The sequence below is a fragment of the Anticarsia gemmatalis genome, chromosome 2 (assembly GCF_050436995.1).
Source record: "Anticarsia gemmatalis isolate Benzon Research Colony breed Stoneville strain chromosome 2, ilAntGemm2 primary, whole genome shotgun sequence".
Taxonomy (NCBI): Eukaryota; Metazoa; Arthropoda; class Insecta; order Lepidoptera; family Erebidae; genus Anticarsia; species Anticarsia gemmatalis.
The window spans coordinates 10,534,457-10,546,617 of record NC_134746.1 but is presented as its reverse complement, the minus strand read 5'-3'; the positions used below and the strand labels follow the sequence as shown (position 1 = coordinate 10,546,617).

The window sequence follows — 12,161 nt, the reverse complement described above, 5'->3', positions numbered from 1 at the left end:
AACGTGTGCGCTCGTGTACGTTTTAACCACTTTTTTAAAGGTCTGGTTATATTGTTAGTCTATTTAAATATTATATGACGATACTTAAAAATCAAACATTAATATATAGAAAATAGTAATAGAAAATTATACTTACATGACACTTGTAGCTATAAACCTGATCCACAAACATCCCAACACACTTCTCAGTAATCCTAGACAAGTACGCGGCATGTGGCTCTACGCTTAACGCAGCGGTCGCGTCGGTACCTCGCAACTTGCGTACGAGTTCCACCGTGCACGCGCTCTCACAGTCAAAGTTGTCTACGTCGAACACGTGCCCGGCGACTACTATCCATGAACCACCTTCTTTTGTATGGTTTTGTAAATCACACCTGAAAAGAAATAAACATTTAATGCTCTTATTTGATTGGGATATCAGATTATTCACACTACGACTTATCTTGACTTTTCTGTTCAAAAGTCAAGATAATAAAGTAAAAAATTTCATCTACATATTTTTTTTCAGCAACTACACTCACGTCTTTCTGCACCTACTTACATTATACTTTAAAATTACTGAGATAGTATGATAAATAAGGGTAACTTTCATTAACATTAATAGCAAATGTCAAAAACTACTAAACAAGTTTACTGTCGTCTATCGCACACAAAAATAAGTACTATTAAACTTTATTATTTTTACCTTCTAATAATACTGCTGTTCAACTGATGTTTCTTGGAGACGAGACCAGGCCAGCCAAGCAGGTCTGCGTCCAACTTGGCAGAGGAAGGCAGGCACTTGGCGGCGTCGTCGCACGCTCGCGCTATCTTGACTAGAGAGGCGGCGCAGTCGGCCAGAGCGCAAGGAGAACGAGCCGCACATGAACATAGCCAAGCGCCTAGCTCGCTTACTACACGACCTGTACAGTAAAATGCAAGTGATTAACTTTACCTAATAAAGACAATGTAAATAATTGAGACTTCCATTTCACGAATACATCATCATCAACACGAATATTCATCAAAACAAAATTCAACACTGTTGTGTCACACAATGTCAACTGTTTGTTTGTTCGCGATAAAATCAAAAACTACGAAACGGATTTTCAGCGATAACCAAAGTGATTCATGGGAAATTTCTTTAAAGAATCGTAAACAAAACAAGTAACAATCGAGTGTCCAGAATTAAAAGTCAAAATTGTCACTTAAAATGTATTAATAACACCCAATATTTGCGTATAGTTCAAATACTTACCAACAATATCAGCCATGATAAGATTGCAGAGAGCTACCAGCTGTGCATTATTGGCCCTTCGGACGGCTCGGACGAACGAGCTCAGAGTGGACTGTACATGTTCCGCTAATAACGTCGTGTATTGAGTGAACAGAGCCCGCACTCCACCGCGAGTGCTTCTACCGCCGCGGGACCACATCGCTTCACAGAATAATAGCCTGCGCCAAAGAAATATTCAATAATAAAGGGCTTTATACAAAGTCAGATACTTACAGGGTATGCAATTAAATACGATGTTTATCTTAAAAATCTCTTGTAAATAAAGAAAAACGAAACAAATTTAATTTTAGCAAATAACCTGAGCCTAAGTGGCGCCATCAAATGGAAAAGCTTGGACATTACAAAAGAAAGCATATATTATACTTTAGAAACTTACCTTTGGAATCTTATAAGTAAATCACAGCTAGGGCTCACGGTGTCGTGACCTTTAGGATCATCAGTCTTACTCGTGTCTCCTTGTAATATCGCGTTGATATGCATTTGAGTTTGACATGAAGTGTTGCGTATTAGATGTTTTACCTGACAAAGAAAAGAAAACAATAAAATATACAAACATTGGTGCAATTTAGCGGCTATCATGTTCAAAGAAAACTAACATTAATATATAAGGCGAAGGATACTTACTAAGTGCATCAAAGGAACGGAAGCACCTTTATCGGAAGAAACTGCAGTGTTAAGTTGATATTCTTCAGCACAAGCTGTAACTAATAAAGCATCACATTTTTAAAAACCTTATGCGTAGATATTTAAATGTCTTTCGATAACAGAGGTAAAGTATTAACTTTCGAGAAATATTAGAAATACCTGGTACTGGATCTGTTTCATCGCCTGTAGTAGGAGGCGGTGGACCACGTTGTCCAGTTATTATATCGATTTGATCGTATTCCCTACAAAAAGAAGTAATTTGTAATACCCTCATGTCGTATACCACTAAAGAAAAGTAAATTTGATTAGACAGTGGAAAGTATCAAGGTGAATAAACTCACGCATCAAGTTGTAAATGATTGTACGCGTCTGTAGAATGAGCTTGTAGGGCATTCTTCAGTGCGTCTCGTAGTCCACCTCCGCCGAGCAGTGACCAAACAAGGAGCTCAGTCATAAATCGTGCCCCTGCACTCGCTGGCACCGAGCCTGTTATCAAAAGATATATTTATTTAAGAAAATATTTAACAAAATATTTTCTGAAGATCAAAAGGTAGATGATGTTACCGGCCGAGCCTTCATCAGAACAGAACTAAGGCTTAGTAGGAATATTTGTATCACGGTAACGTGGATATCTAAATTAACTTACTAAAGGGCTAACAAAGAAAACTGCTGCAGTTCTACTCCTCAACTCACCTTGTGGAAGCAACGTGATTAGATGATGTGCTCTAACATGCGGCGTAGGCAGCAGTAGCGGCCAGGCGGCAGACAGCGCTCGCCTGGCCGCGGCCGCTGCGGCTGCACCCGCCCGGCCTTCCACCAGCGCCACTAGCGCAGTGTGCACGCCATTACACCACGACCGAGCTTCGCCTGATGAGTCCTCTGTCTCGGGGCCGCGGGAACACTGCCACGCTTGCACCTAGAATAATTATAACTTAACATTTTTGTATGTATAGATGATTTAGATGTTGCAAGTATGAGGATTGGTAGTTTCTTACTTGTAGCCTGAGTAAATTCAAACAGGATACAGCCATACATTCTACTTCCTTGATTGTAGCGGAGCTTGATTGTTCCACCACTAACCTCAATAATCTCTCTAAAAGCCTGTAAAATATAAAATACGTAAAGTAATGCTAATTAATTATCGTTTCGTAAATGTAATCAAAAATTGTTGATAAACTTACTTGAAAGTACTTTCAGATAAATCAATTACAAATGGCATGGAAGACGGTAGATCTCTAGGGGTTTCTTCACTCCATACAAAAATCTGAGTTGGTCCATTTGCAACACCTAAAAAAAGAAAATATACTTAGGTCACTACTTATATTTTGAGCCTTGACGAATTTGATTGTTTTAAACCCCATTTGGTGTTTTCATCGTAAAGTTTGACCTTTTTGACTACTACATTCCTAAGAAAGTTTTGAAATCTGCGCTGAAAATATTTTAATTATCGTCGATCGAAAATTGTAAGTGTGCGGGAAAATGGTATTAGGATGTTAACATTTTCGTGCAAATATTTTTTACGACTTTCGACGTGACTTATAGAAACAGTCGTGTCTATATTGACTTATTTATTATTTTGGTGATAAAGTCCGATCTTTTAAAAATTTAAAATGCTAATATGTAGAGTTCTATCATGATTATTTTTCCCTCACCAATTAAATTCCTGAAGGTCGTCCAAGGTCACCAGTTGTGTCCGGAAAAATCGATGCTGTGCGAAAATTTATTATGCATTTTCGTTTCCTAGGCCAACAATAGATCGACACAATCCTATACATTATTTCCACTCTTAGATATAAAATATTTGGAGAGAACATTTCCGTTCAGAAGTTTTTTTCTAAATGAGCCAATTTTTTTTCTACAAAAATTCGCAATGGTACTCGCGCCGATTAGTGCGAACAAATGCTTGAAAATTCTATCGTTTTGCTTCAAAATACGTGTATTAAATCGTGACAGACCACAGATCTAGGATCTATGCGCATGAGCCGAAAAGTAAACGTCAGTCGACTTTATGAATGCTTTAAGATGAACTAAATCCAGAAAAAGTTTTTCGCGCTCGAAGCACTTCGAAACAAATAGTCCCTTGATTTTTTATAAAAACTTTGTCACGGCCCAAAATGTCTTTAGCAAAATGTAGATTGGTTAATTCTTATTGATTTACAATCAAAAGTTTACCGAAAGACTGGTTTAAAATATAGAAAAACCACAAAATCCTACAGGTTGAGTGCCATAATGACAATGCTCGCCCTAACGCATCTTGTTAAACAACCGGCTGTTATGTGGACGAAAATAATCGAATAAATTAGTTTATCGCCATACACTACAGTTTAACATCAAATGACTTTATTGAGTTCCAAAACGTCAAGAATAAATAGCATTAACCTTGATTTTTCATCGGCACAAGAAACAGGTTATGCTTTTAAACACCCTGTTTTTGAGGGGTCTTCGGGAAAGAAAAAAAAATATTAAAAAAATATTTCGATCAGATAAGAATCTATCTAGATTAAGCATACGAGTACCCGAGAACACGATAAAGTAGTTTTCACTCGCATATTTACCGTTTTTCATAGTTAGGCTCAAAATATAAGTAGTGGCCCACGTATTAGCAGATAGCGGTTAAACTATTTAACTGCACTAATCAGTGCTAAAGACACTATTATTCGAAGAGTTATAATTAGGTATACACTGAAGGATTGTACTATACATAGAAAATGTATTCTGTGTCGGTTTGATATAATTTGTCGCTCTATTGTTGCCACCACACTTACCATTAGCTTTGAACGACGGGTTGAGTACTTGTAGCAGTTGCGGTACGGGGCGTGTGATCTGTGCTCGCTCGTGCGTACCCCAAGCATACAGGGCGCCCTCTGACGTCAGAGCAACACCATGCGATGCGCCCAAAGACATGTCTATTATCCTTATACCTACGAAATAGTATTAATGAGCAAGTTTTAGTCAATAGTAACAAGAGAAAATAATATGTTATGATATTACAACTGTAGTAATTTACCTTGAAACGCATCTATTATTTTGGGGATTTTCTGATTTTCCAAATTCCCGTGACCCAATCTGTAACCATCGCCTTTGCCCCAAGTGTACACTTGACCACTAAAAGATAAAACAAATTAACTTCCATAGTGTTATGCCTGTCACCAATTTTCATTCCTCGACTAAAAAGACATAACTAAATTATTTTTTTTTGTCATTTAATGTCATCAATGGTAAAGTAACTCACGCGTCCGTAAGCACAGCGTGCCAATGTTCGCCAGTGTATACGCGAGTGATTCTTAGCACCGACAATGACGTCAGAGTTCTGGGGACGCCACCTTCGTTATCACCGAATACTTGTACGGCACCTTCCCACGTGCAACAAAGGGTATGAGCTTCACCCCAACCTGTGTAAATAAATCATATATAGAAATCAGTATTACCTTACCTAATTTTATGTGAAATACCATGACTGCTACAAAATTATGTTTAACGGTCCCAAGTTTGTTCTGGTAAATCTTATGATGACATTAATGTAAGACTCGAATCCAGACTCGTAAAGTTTCATAATTATCTGTTTCATAAGTAAATTATTGTTTAAACACAAATTCAAATTCAAAACTGTTCAGAGATCTTACAAAGACAAATCTTTAAAAGGTTGCATTACCGAGTGCGACGTCAATGACCCGTTCAATATTGTGTGCGTTGAACGAGACAGGCTGCGGCGTCAGACAGTTCTCTATAGTGCCGTGACCGAGTCGACCTTGAGCACCTCGACCCCATGTGTATAAAGCACCACGTGAGGTTATTACAGCGCTAGGGACAAATTGAAGACATTTTATAATCGCGTCTTTACACCCGCCACAAATAAGACAAGTATACGCCCTCTAATAGATGTTTACAATACTCGTCTAATTATATAGGCATTTAACAGTTTTCAAACACAAAATATTAACAAAAACAAAATATTAAATACGCAACATGTTATCTCAAAGGTTCCCTCCGATTACAATAGTCATAATGCAAAGGAAAAGTACCTCTGTCTGTTACATTATCAGCGCTCAACTCTTTACGAACTCAGACTAAACTATTAGTTTTTTTATATCTTATCTATAAAAGAACGACGGTAAATAACTAGTATTCTAAATCAAACAACTTTTTTATACCACATACCTGCAAGCAGCACCAGCAGCGACCCTCACAACCTCATGATGAGCTAGATGGTGTAGATGAGAAGGCGCGTCCCTGGGCGCCGTATCACCGTGTCCCAGTCGGCCATCGTCCCCCGCGCCCCATGACCACGCGCCACCGCACGTTGAACAACACAGGTAGTGACGACCAGCCGGGTGGCATGATATTTGACTTATTATCTGGTTTTCTAGACCTAGTAACAGAAGTAAAAATTTAAGGCCCCGTTGCTCCACTCATAGTTAGAAAGTGGCAGTCAAAACTGCACTTACAGCTGTCCAAAGGACATATTGGTGGCAAAGGTAATACTTATCTAAAGGATATATTGCAATAGGAGTAGGGGGATGAGGTATACTAATACGATGAATATTGACGTCCAAATACGTTCATTTATATTTTCAACCAATGACAAATACATACCGGGAACGAGTTGAGGAGTCATCGTATCATACGGCAGCGAGTACACAGCGCCGTCGTGAGTTAAAAGTAACGCCAGTTTCTCTGCACACGCGATTTGTTGAATCCTCAATATTCCCAAGTGAAGAGGGCCAGCACCAACGGACACTACTTCTTGAGCTGATTCCATACACTGAAAATAGTTTTACATCGTTATTAGACGAAAATATAATTATGAATCTTATAGAGATTTTAATAAATATTAAAAGCTGTTTTTCTTACAGTAACAAATCCTTTCATAGGTGGCAACAAGGGGGCTCCAAGTCTGTCCAGATGGCAGAGCAACGCAATACCAGCTTTTCTCACACTCATTAGACCATCACCACTTGGAATAGTCAGCTCCCTATTAAAAGTAAACAAAGGCAAATCAATGATGTATAAAACACTAGCTTAAAAAGTTACCTTGTTATTTTACTTACTTGAGATAATTTTCAGACGGATTAGGTTCTACAATTGGCTCACTGTTGACTATAGGATTTGGCGCGGGTACTTTCGCCATACGCCGGAGAAATGGTCCCAATGGAGCGGTGCATTCTTCTAGCGTTATTCTGAAACAGCATTTAGAAAAAATATTAGATTGTTTGGTTAAATATTGTTTAAATGTGTGATAATTTCATATAAGTGTTCTTACCTATTGTCCGGCTGTCGTTTCTGTTTAGGAGGTAACGTGACTAATACATCAGCTGCCTTCAGTAAAGCGGGTAGTTCTGCTCTTCTAGCGCAAGATTCTACCCACACGCATAGTGACGTCCGCCAGTCACCCAGCGGGACGTTGCAACCTACTTCGCTGTAAAATGGAAAACATTAACTTCGTCAAATACACGAAAGCATAATAATGACACATGATGAATGATAAAATTATAACCAGTTCAAGTATAATATTGTATGAAAAAATTAACGTTTATTCCATCTAGTCCTACTAGTAGTTCGATAGTCGAACTGTTTGGATATTTTTATTCCAATTTGTTATACTGACGGATCGAACTATTTAGAAACCTGGATTTTATTCCAAATAGAGCTATTGTGCATATAATGGTAGTCATGCAGGAAGAGGAAATTGTCTTTTTTTTTATTTTTTATTAATCCTTGGTGAAGGATGTTAGAAAATGTGTTTAATCAATCATACATGAATAATTTTTAGATGAGAGATAGTAATTTTATCGATACCTGGAGTGTTTCTGGTGAAACGCACTGTACAAACAACTTTATAGAAGGTTGCCATATGAACATTAATTATGAATGTAGAAGGAAAAAGGCCACTTTATTGATGAACAAGAGAGAGCATCCTGAGAGATGAACATATTCAAAACACACCTTTTTTTTAATAACCCATTTTTGTCCCACACGAGGAGGGAGGGGTTAGGCCTTGAGTCCAAGACTCTGGCCAAGTGCAGGTTGGGGACTTTGCATGCCATCAATAAATGTATTAAACAAATTTTTAGGCATGTAATGTTTTACTTCACCGTGAGAGCACGTAATAATTATTTCTAATACACACATAACTTCAAAAAGTCATTGGTGTATTGCCTCGGGTTCGAACCTGCAACCACTTGCGTGGGAGGTGCCAGCTTAAACCATTCGGCTATCACTGACATTGTTTCGAGGTAAAATTTCAAATATCACCTCTTTCGCCAGAGATCCTTCTATGTCCTACGGATGTCACCATATTTTATAAACATCATGATTGCTTTATGACTATACTTTCAAAATATTTTATTTTCTATTTTATAAAAAAATCTTGAAAAGTAAGTAAGTAGGTGATGTTTAATTTTTTTTCACTGTACATCGGAGTCAGTAGTTCTATTTGGAATAAAATCCGCGTTTCCAAATAGTTCGATCCGTCAGTATAACAAATTGGAATAAAAACATCCAAACAGTTCGACTATCGAACTACTAGTATCTATATCTTTATTCCATCTAGTCCAGATGGAATAAACGAAAATTAAATAGTAAAGTAAATGCATACCCAATCACAACCTGATGTAGGAACTTAGCGGCACTATCGACGACCTCGGCCCAAATCCTTTGAGACCTCGGTGCATTGTGTGCCGCGCCTCCCGCGAACAACGCCGCGTCGGGCAGGGCGCGGACCGCGTCGAGTGCGTCGCGTAGCAACGCGGAGCACACGTCAGCGTCTTCACCGCATCGCCACGCCCGACGAACGAGCGATAGAGCGAGACGGAGAGCTGCGCGAGCGCCTACGCGTTCTAGACCTAGGGTACTATAGTACAGAGAATGGAGAACTTTAGTTATACTACATATAAGATTTGTTATGTCCCAACTATGATAAGTATGTTGGCAAACATTTATTTAAGGTCGAATTCGAATGTGTTTGTCATTGATTTTCGTGACTAGAAATTAAATAAAAAAAGAAATAACAATACTAGAGCCATAATGATACCTATTCATAATTGCAAACTTGCATTGACCTAGTAAATTGAATTAATTCAATAATTCAATGTTTTGTAACATGTGCATGTTTTCATGACTACATATCCTGTGTATTGACAAATAGTAACTTGAAACTCTCTCTCTCTCTCTTCCATGCTATGAGTCCCATATGGTAGTGGGGTCAGCCTTCCTAATCTTTCTCCTCCACTTCGCTCTGTCCTCGACATCGTCTTCGGAAACCTCACACTCACTCATGTCTTTCTGCACTACAGTTTCCCATCTAGTTTTGGGCCGTCCTCTGGATCTACGACCGGGGAGGGAAAGTTGTAGTGCTTTTTTTCCTGCGTAGTCTGCAGGCCTTCTCTTGACATGGCCATACCACCTCAGCCTACTCTCCTGCATTTTGTCGGCAATGTCGCGTACGCCCAGGCTTCCTCGTACGTATTCGTTACGGATCTTGTCGAGCCTGGTCACGCCGCACATCCACCTCAACATCTTCATTTCGGCAACTTGAATGGTATGCACATTCTTTTGTGTCACGGCCCACGTTTCACTACCGTACATAAGGACTGGTCTAATGATGGTTTTATAGACCAGACCTTTGAGTTTAACTGGCATTCTTTTATCGCATGTTACACCGGTGACTTCTCGCCATTTCAACCATGCAGCTGCTATGCGGTGCTGAATGTTGCATTCCAAGTTACCAGAACTGTGCATCATGTTACCCAGGTACTTGTATTGATCGCACATGGCCACTAGTTGTCCATCAATCGTAATCGGGCTATTGTCGCTTGGACCTGGTTCATTTAGGGACATAAACTGTGTCTTTGCAACACTCAGTTCAAGGCCACCGGTCTGTAACTGATGCTTCCACGATAAAAGCGCTCGCTGTAACTCGTCCCGACTGTCGGTACAGATAGCCACATCGTCTGCATATATGAAACTCCACGCTGCTGAATTCTGCGCTTCCTCTGTGAGTGAGTCCAAAATCAAGCAAAACAGAAAGGGGCTCAATACAGAGCCTTGATGGACACCTTCGGAGACCGCAATCGATTTTGTCTCACCCACTACCGTGCGTATGTTTGATTTGGCTCCTTTATACATGTCGGCTATGATATTCACGTATCGCTCGGGGATATTCTTCTTACGTAGGCTCCACCAAATTGTATCTCTTGGTACCCGGTCAAACGCCTTTTCCATGTCTAGGAATGCGACGTACAACGGTTGATTTTTAGCACGGTATTCTTCAGCGATTGTGCTTAGAGCGAACATAGGATCAGTGGTTGATAACCCTGGGACAAAACCATAATGGTTTTTAGACAATGAACACTCAGACCTGATACGATTATCAATAACCCTTTCATAGAGTTTCATTGTGTGACTTAGAAGTTTGATTCCGCGATAGTTGTTGCACTCATATTTGCTACCTCTTCCTTTGTAAATTGGAACTATAGTGCTCAATCTCCAAGCCTCTGGTATTTTTGAGGAGAGCATGAGGCAGTTAAAGAATTTGGTAAGCAAATTGATTCCGGGTTCGCCTAAACATTTCCAAACTTCTATTGGTATACCGTCAGGTCCAATGGCTTTCTTGTTAGACATCTTTTGCAGAGCATTGTTGACCTCACCTGAACATATTGGATTGATAAGTCCCATGTTAACCTCCATTTTTGGAAGCTGCACCACAGTGGGATTAGTATTTAGAAGCTTCTGATAGTATTGGTGCCAAGCTGTTATGATGTCTCTGTCTTTATACAAGAGGTCGCCATTGGGTCCTTTGATAGTTTTGCAAGTCCCTGGATCCTTTGTGCTTCTACAGCGTTGTTGTGCGAGTTTGTAGATAATTTTTTGGCCTTCCTTGGAGTTTAATTGGCTGTACAAAGATTTTTGGGAGTTGGCTCGTTCTACTGCTATTGTTCTTTTAGCGTCCTTTTTGGCTTTTCTATATTCTTCTTTATCTTCCGGTGTTTGGGTGGATTGCCACGTCTTAAAAGCTATCTTCTTTTTTTGAATTGCTTTCTGCACTTCGTCCGTCCACCACCACGTCTCTCTTTCCGCCTTTTTCCCTCCCTTTGTACGACCTAGAGTGTTATATGCTGCTGTCATAATGGACTTGCTGAATTGAGTCCAGATCGAGTCCACGTCTGATTCAAAATCAACCTCTATGTCTTTTAGATGTTCACGGAACTCGACAATCTTATCACCTTTTAGGTTCCACCACTTAGTGAGCTCTGGAGTTTGGAGAGGTTTTTCCTTAGCTGTTTTTCTAAACAGCATGTCCATTACAACAAGGCGATGTTGGGTAATAACACATTCTCCTGGGATGACTTTGCAGTTTTTTACGCGTCCGATGTGTTCTCTGTTGACAAGGATGTAGTCTATCTGCGATTGCGTGTGACCACTTTTGTAGGTGATTTTATGTTCAGTCTTTTTTGCAAAAAAAGAATTGACGATAGCAAGATCAAATGCTGCTGCTGTTGACATAATAACTTTTCCTTCATCATTTGGTGTGCCAAATCCGTGACCTCCGTGCACTCTTTTAAAGGCGGCATTTGTTTCCCCGATATGGCCATTCAGATCACCTCCCAGAATGGTAGTCTCTTTTGAGGGAATTTTTTGAAGTTGACCTTCTAAAAGAGTCCAAAATGTGTCTTTCTCCTGCTTGCTACAACCCACCTGGGGAGCATATGCTGAGATGACATTCAGGATCTCCCCTTCTACCAGTACTTTCAAAGACATAAATCTGTCATTGATACGGTTAACCTCTAAAATGTTGTTTAGGTGTTCTTCTTTGACAGCAATAGCTACGCCATTTCTTCCATGCTTTGCACCGACATACATAAGTTTGTAGCCTCCGATGTTACGGGCTTTTGATCCTGTCCAGCGAGTTTCTTGTAGGCAAGCGAAATCTACGTTTCTGCGACTAAAAAGTGAGGCTAGTTCCTTCGTCTTTCCGGTTAGTGTACCAACATTCAAAGTAGCGAAGCGGACTTTTAGGTTACGATTTGGGACTAACGTCGTTAGCCGAGCCCGTCCTTGACTCGGTAGCCCTTGCATACTATTCGCAGAGGTAGGGCGATGTGTCTGCGCGTCGTTTCGCGGCGACGCCCTATCCGTTATCCTCAATTCTTTGTGTAACCTTTCCATTGTTGCTTTTCTAAAAATTTGGCTAAATCTGGGTTTATTACTTAAGTACCGATTGCCATCTGACATACTAAAACCT

At 39.8% G+C, this 12,161-nt stretch overlaps 1 protein-coding gene across 4 annotated transcripts in view; it reads right to left on the bottom strand.

Moving 5' to 3' along the window:
• HERC2 (E3 ubiquitin-protein ligase HERC2) overlaps positions 1-12,161 on the bottom strand; it is a 40,866-nt gene that overhangs the window by 26,365 nt on the left and 2,340 nt on the right. For all 4 annotated transcript variants that reach the window (XM_076131959.1, XM_076131965.1, XM_076131974.1 and 1 more), the window contains exons 5-24: positions 8,517-8,771; positions 7,182-7,337; positions 6,970-7,098; positions 6,773-6,893; positions 6,515-6,683; positions 6,080-6,290; positions 5,574-5,722; positions 5,154-5,313; positions 4,929-5,026; positions 4,687-4,842; positions 3,103-3,208; positions 2,917-3,022; positions 2,615-2,837; positions 2,263-2,407; positions 2,081-2,163; positions 1,901-1,980; positions 1,653-1,795; positions 1,238-1,434; positions 686-902; positions 137-374 (exon numbers count right to left, since the gene is read on the bottom strand). In XM_076131959.1, coding sequence (XP_075988074.1) covers positions 137-374; positions 686-902; positions 1,238-1,434; positions 1,653-1,795; positions 1,901-1,980; positions 2,081-2,163; positions 2,263-2,407; positions 2,615-2,837; positions 2,917-3,022; positions 3,103-3,208; positions 4,687-4,842; positions 4,929-5,026; positions 5,154-5,313; positions 5,574-5,722; positions 6,080-6,290; positions 6,515-6,683; positions 6,773-6,893; positions 6,970-7,098; positions 7,182-7,337; positions 8,517-8,771 — 3,142 coding nt within the window. The remainder of the gene's footprint in view (positions 1-136; positions 375-685; positions 903-1,237; positions 1,435-1,652; positions 1,796-1,900; positions 1,981-2,080; positions 2,164-2,262; positions 2,408-2,614; positions 2,838-2,916; positions 3,023-3,102; positions 3,209-4,686; positions 4,843-4,928; positions 5,027-5,153; positions 5,314-5,573; positions 5,723-6,079; positions 6,291-6,514; positions 6,684-6,772; positions 6,894-6,969; positions 7,099-7,181; positions 7,338-8,516; positions 8,772-12,161) is intronic.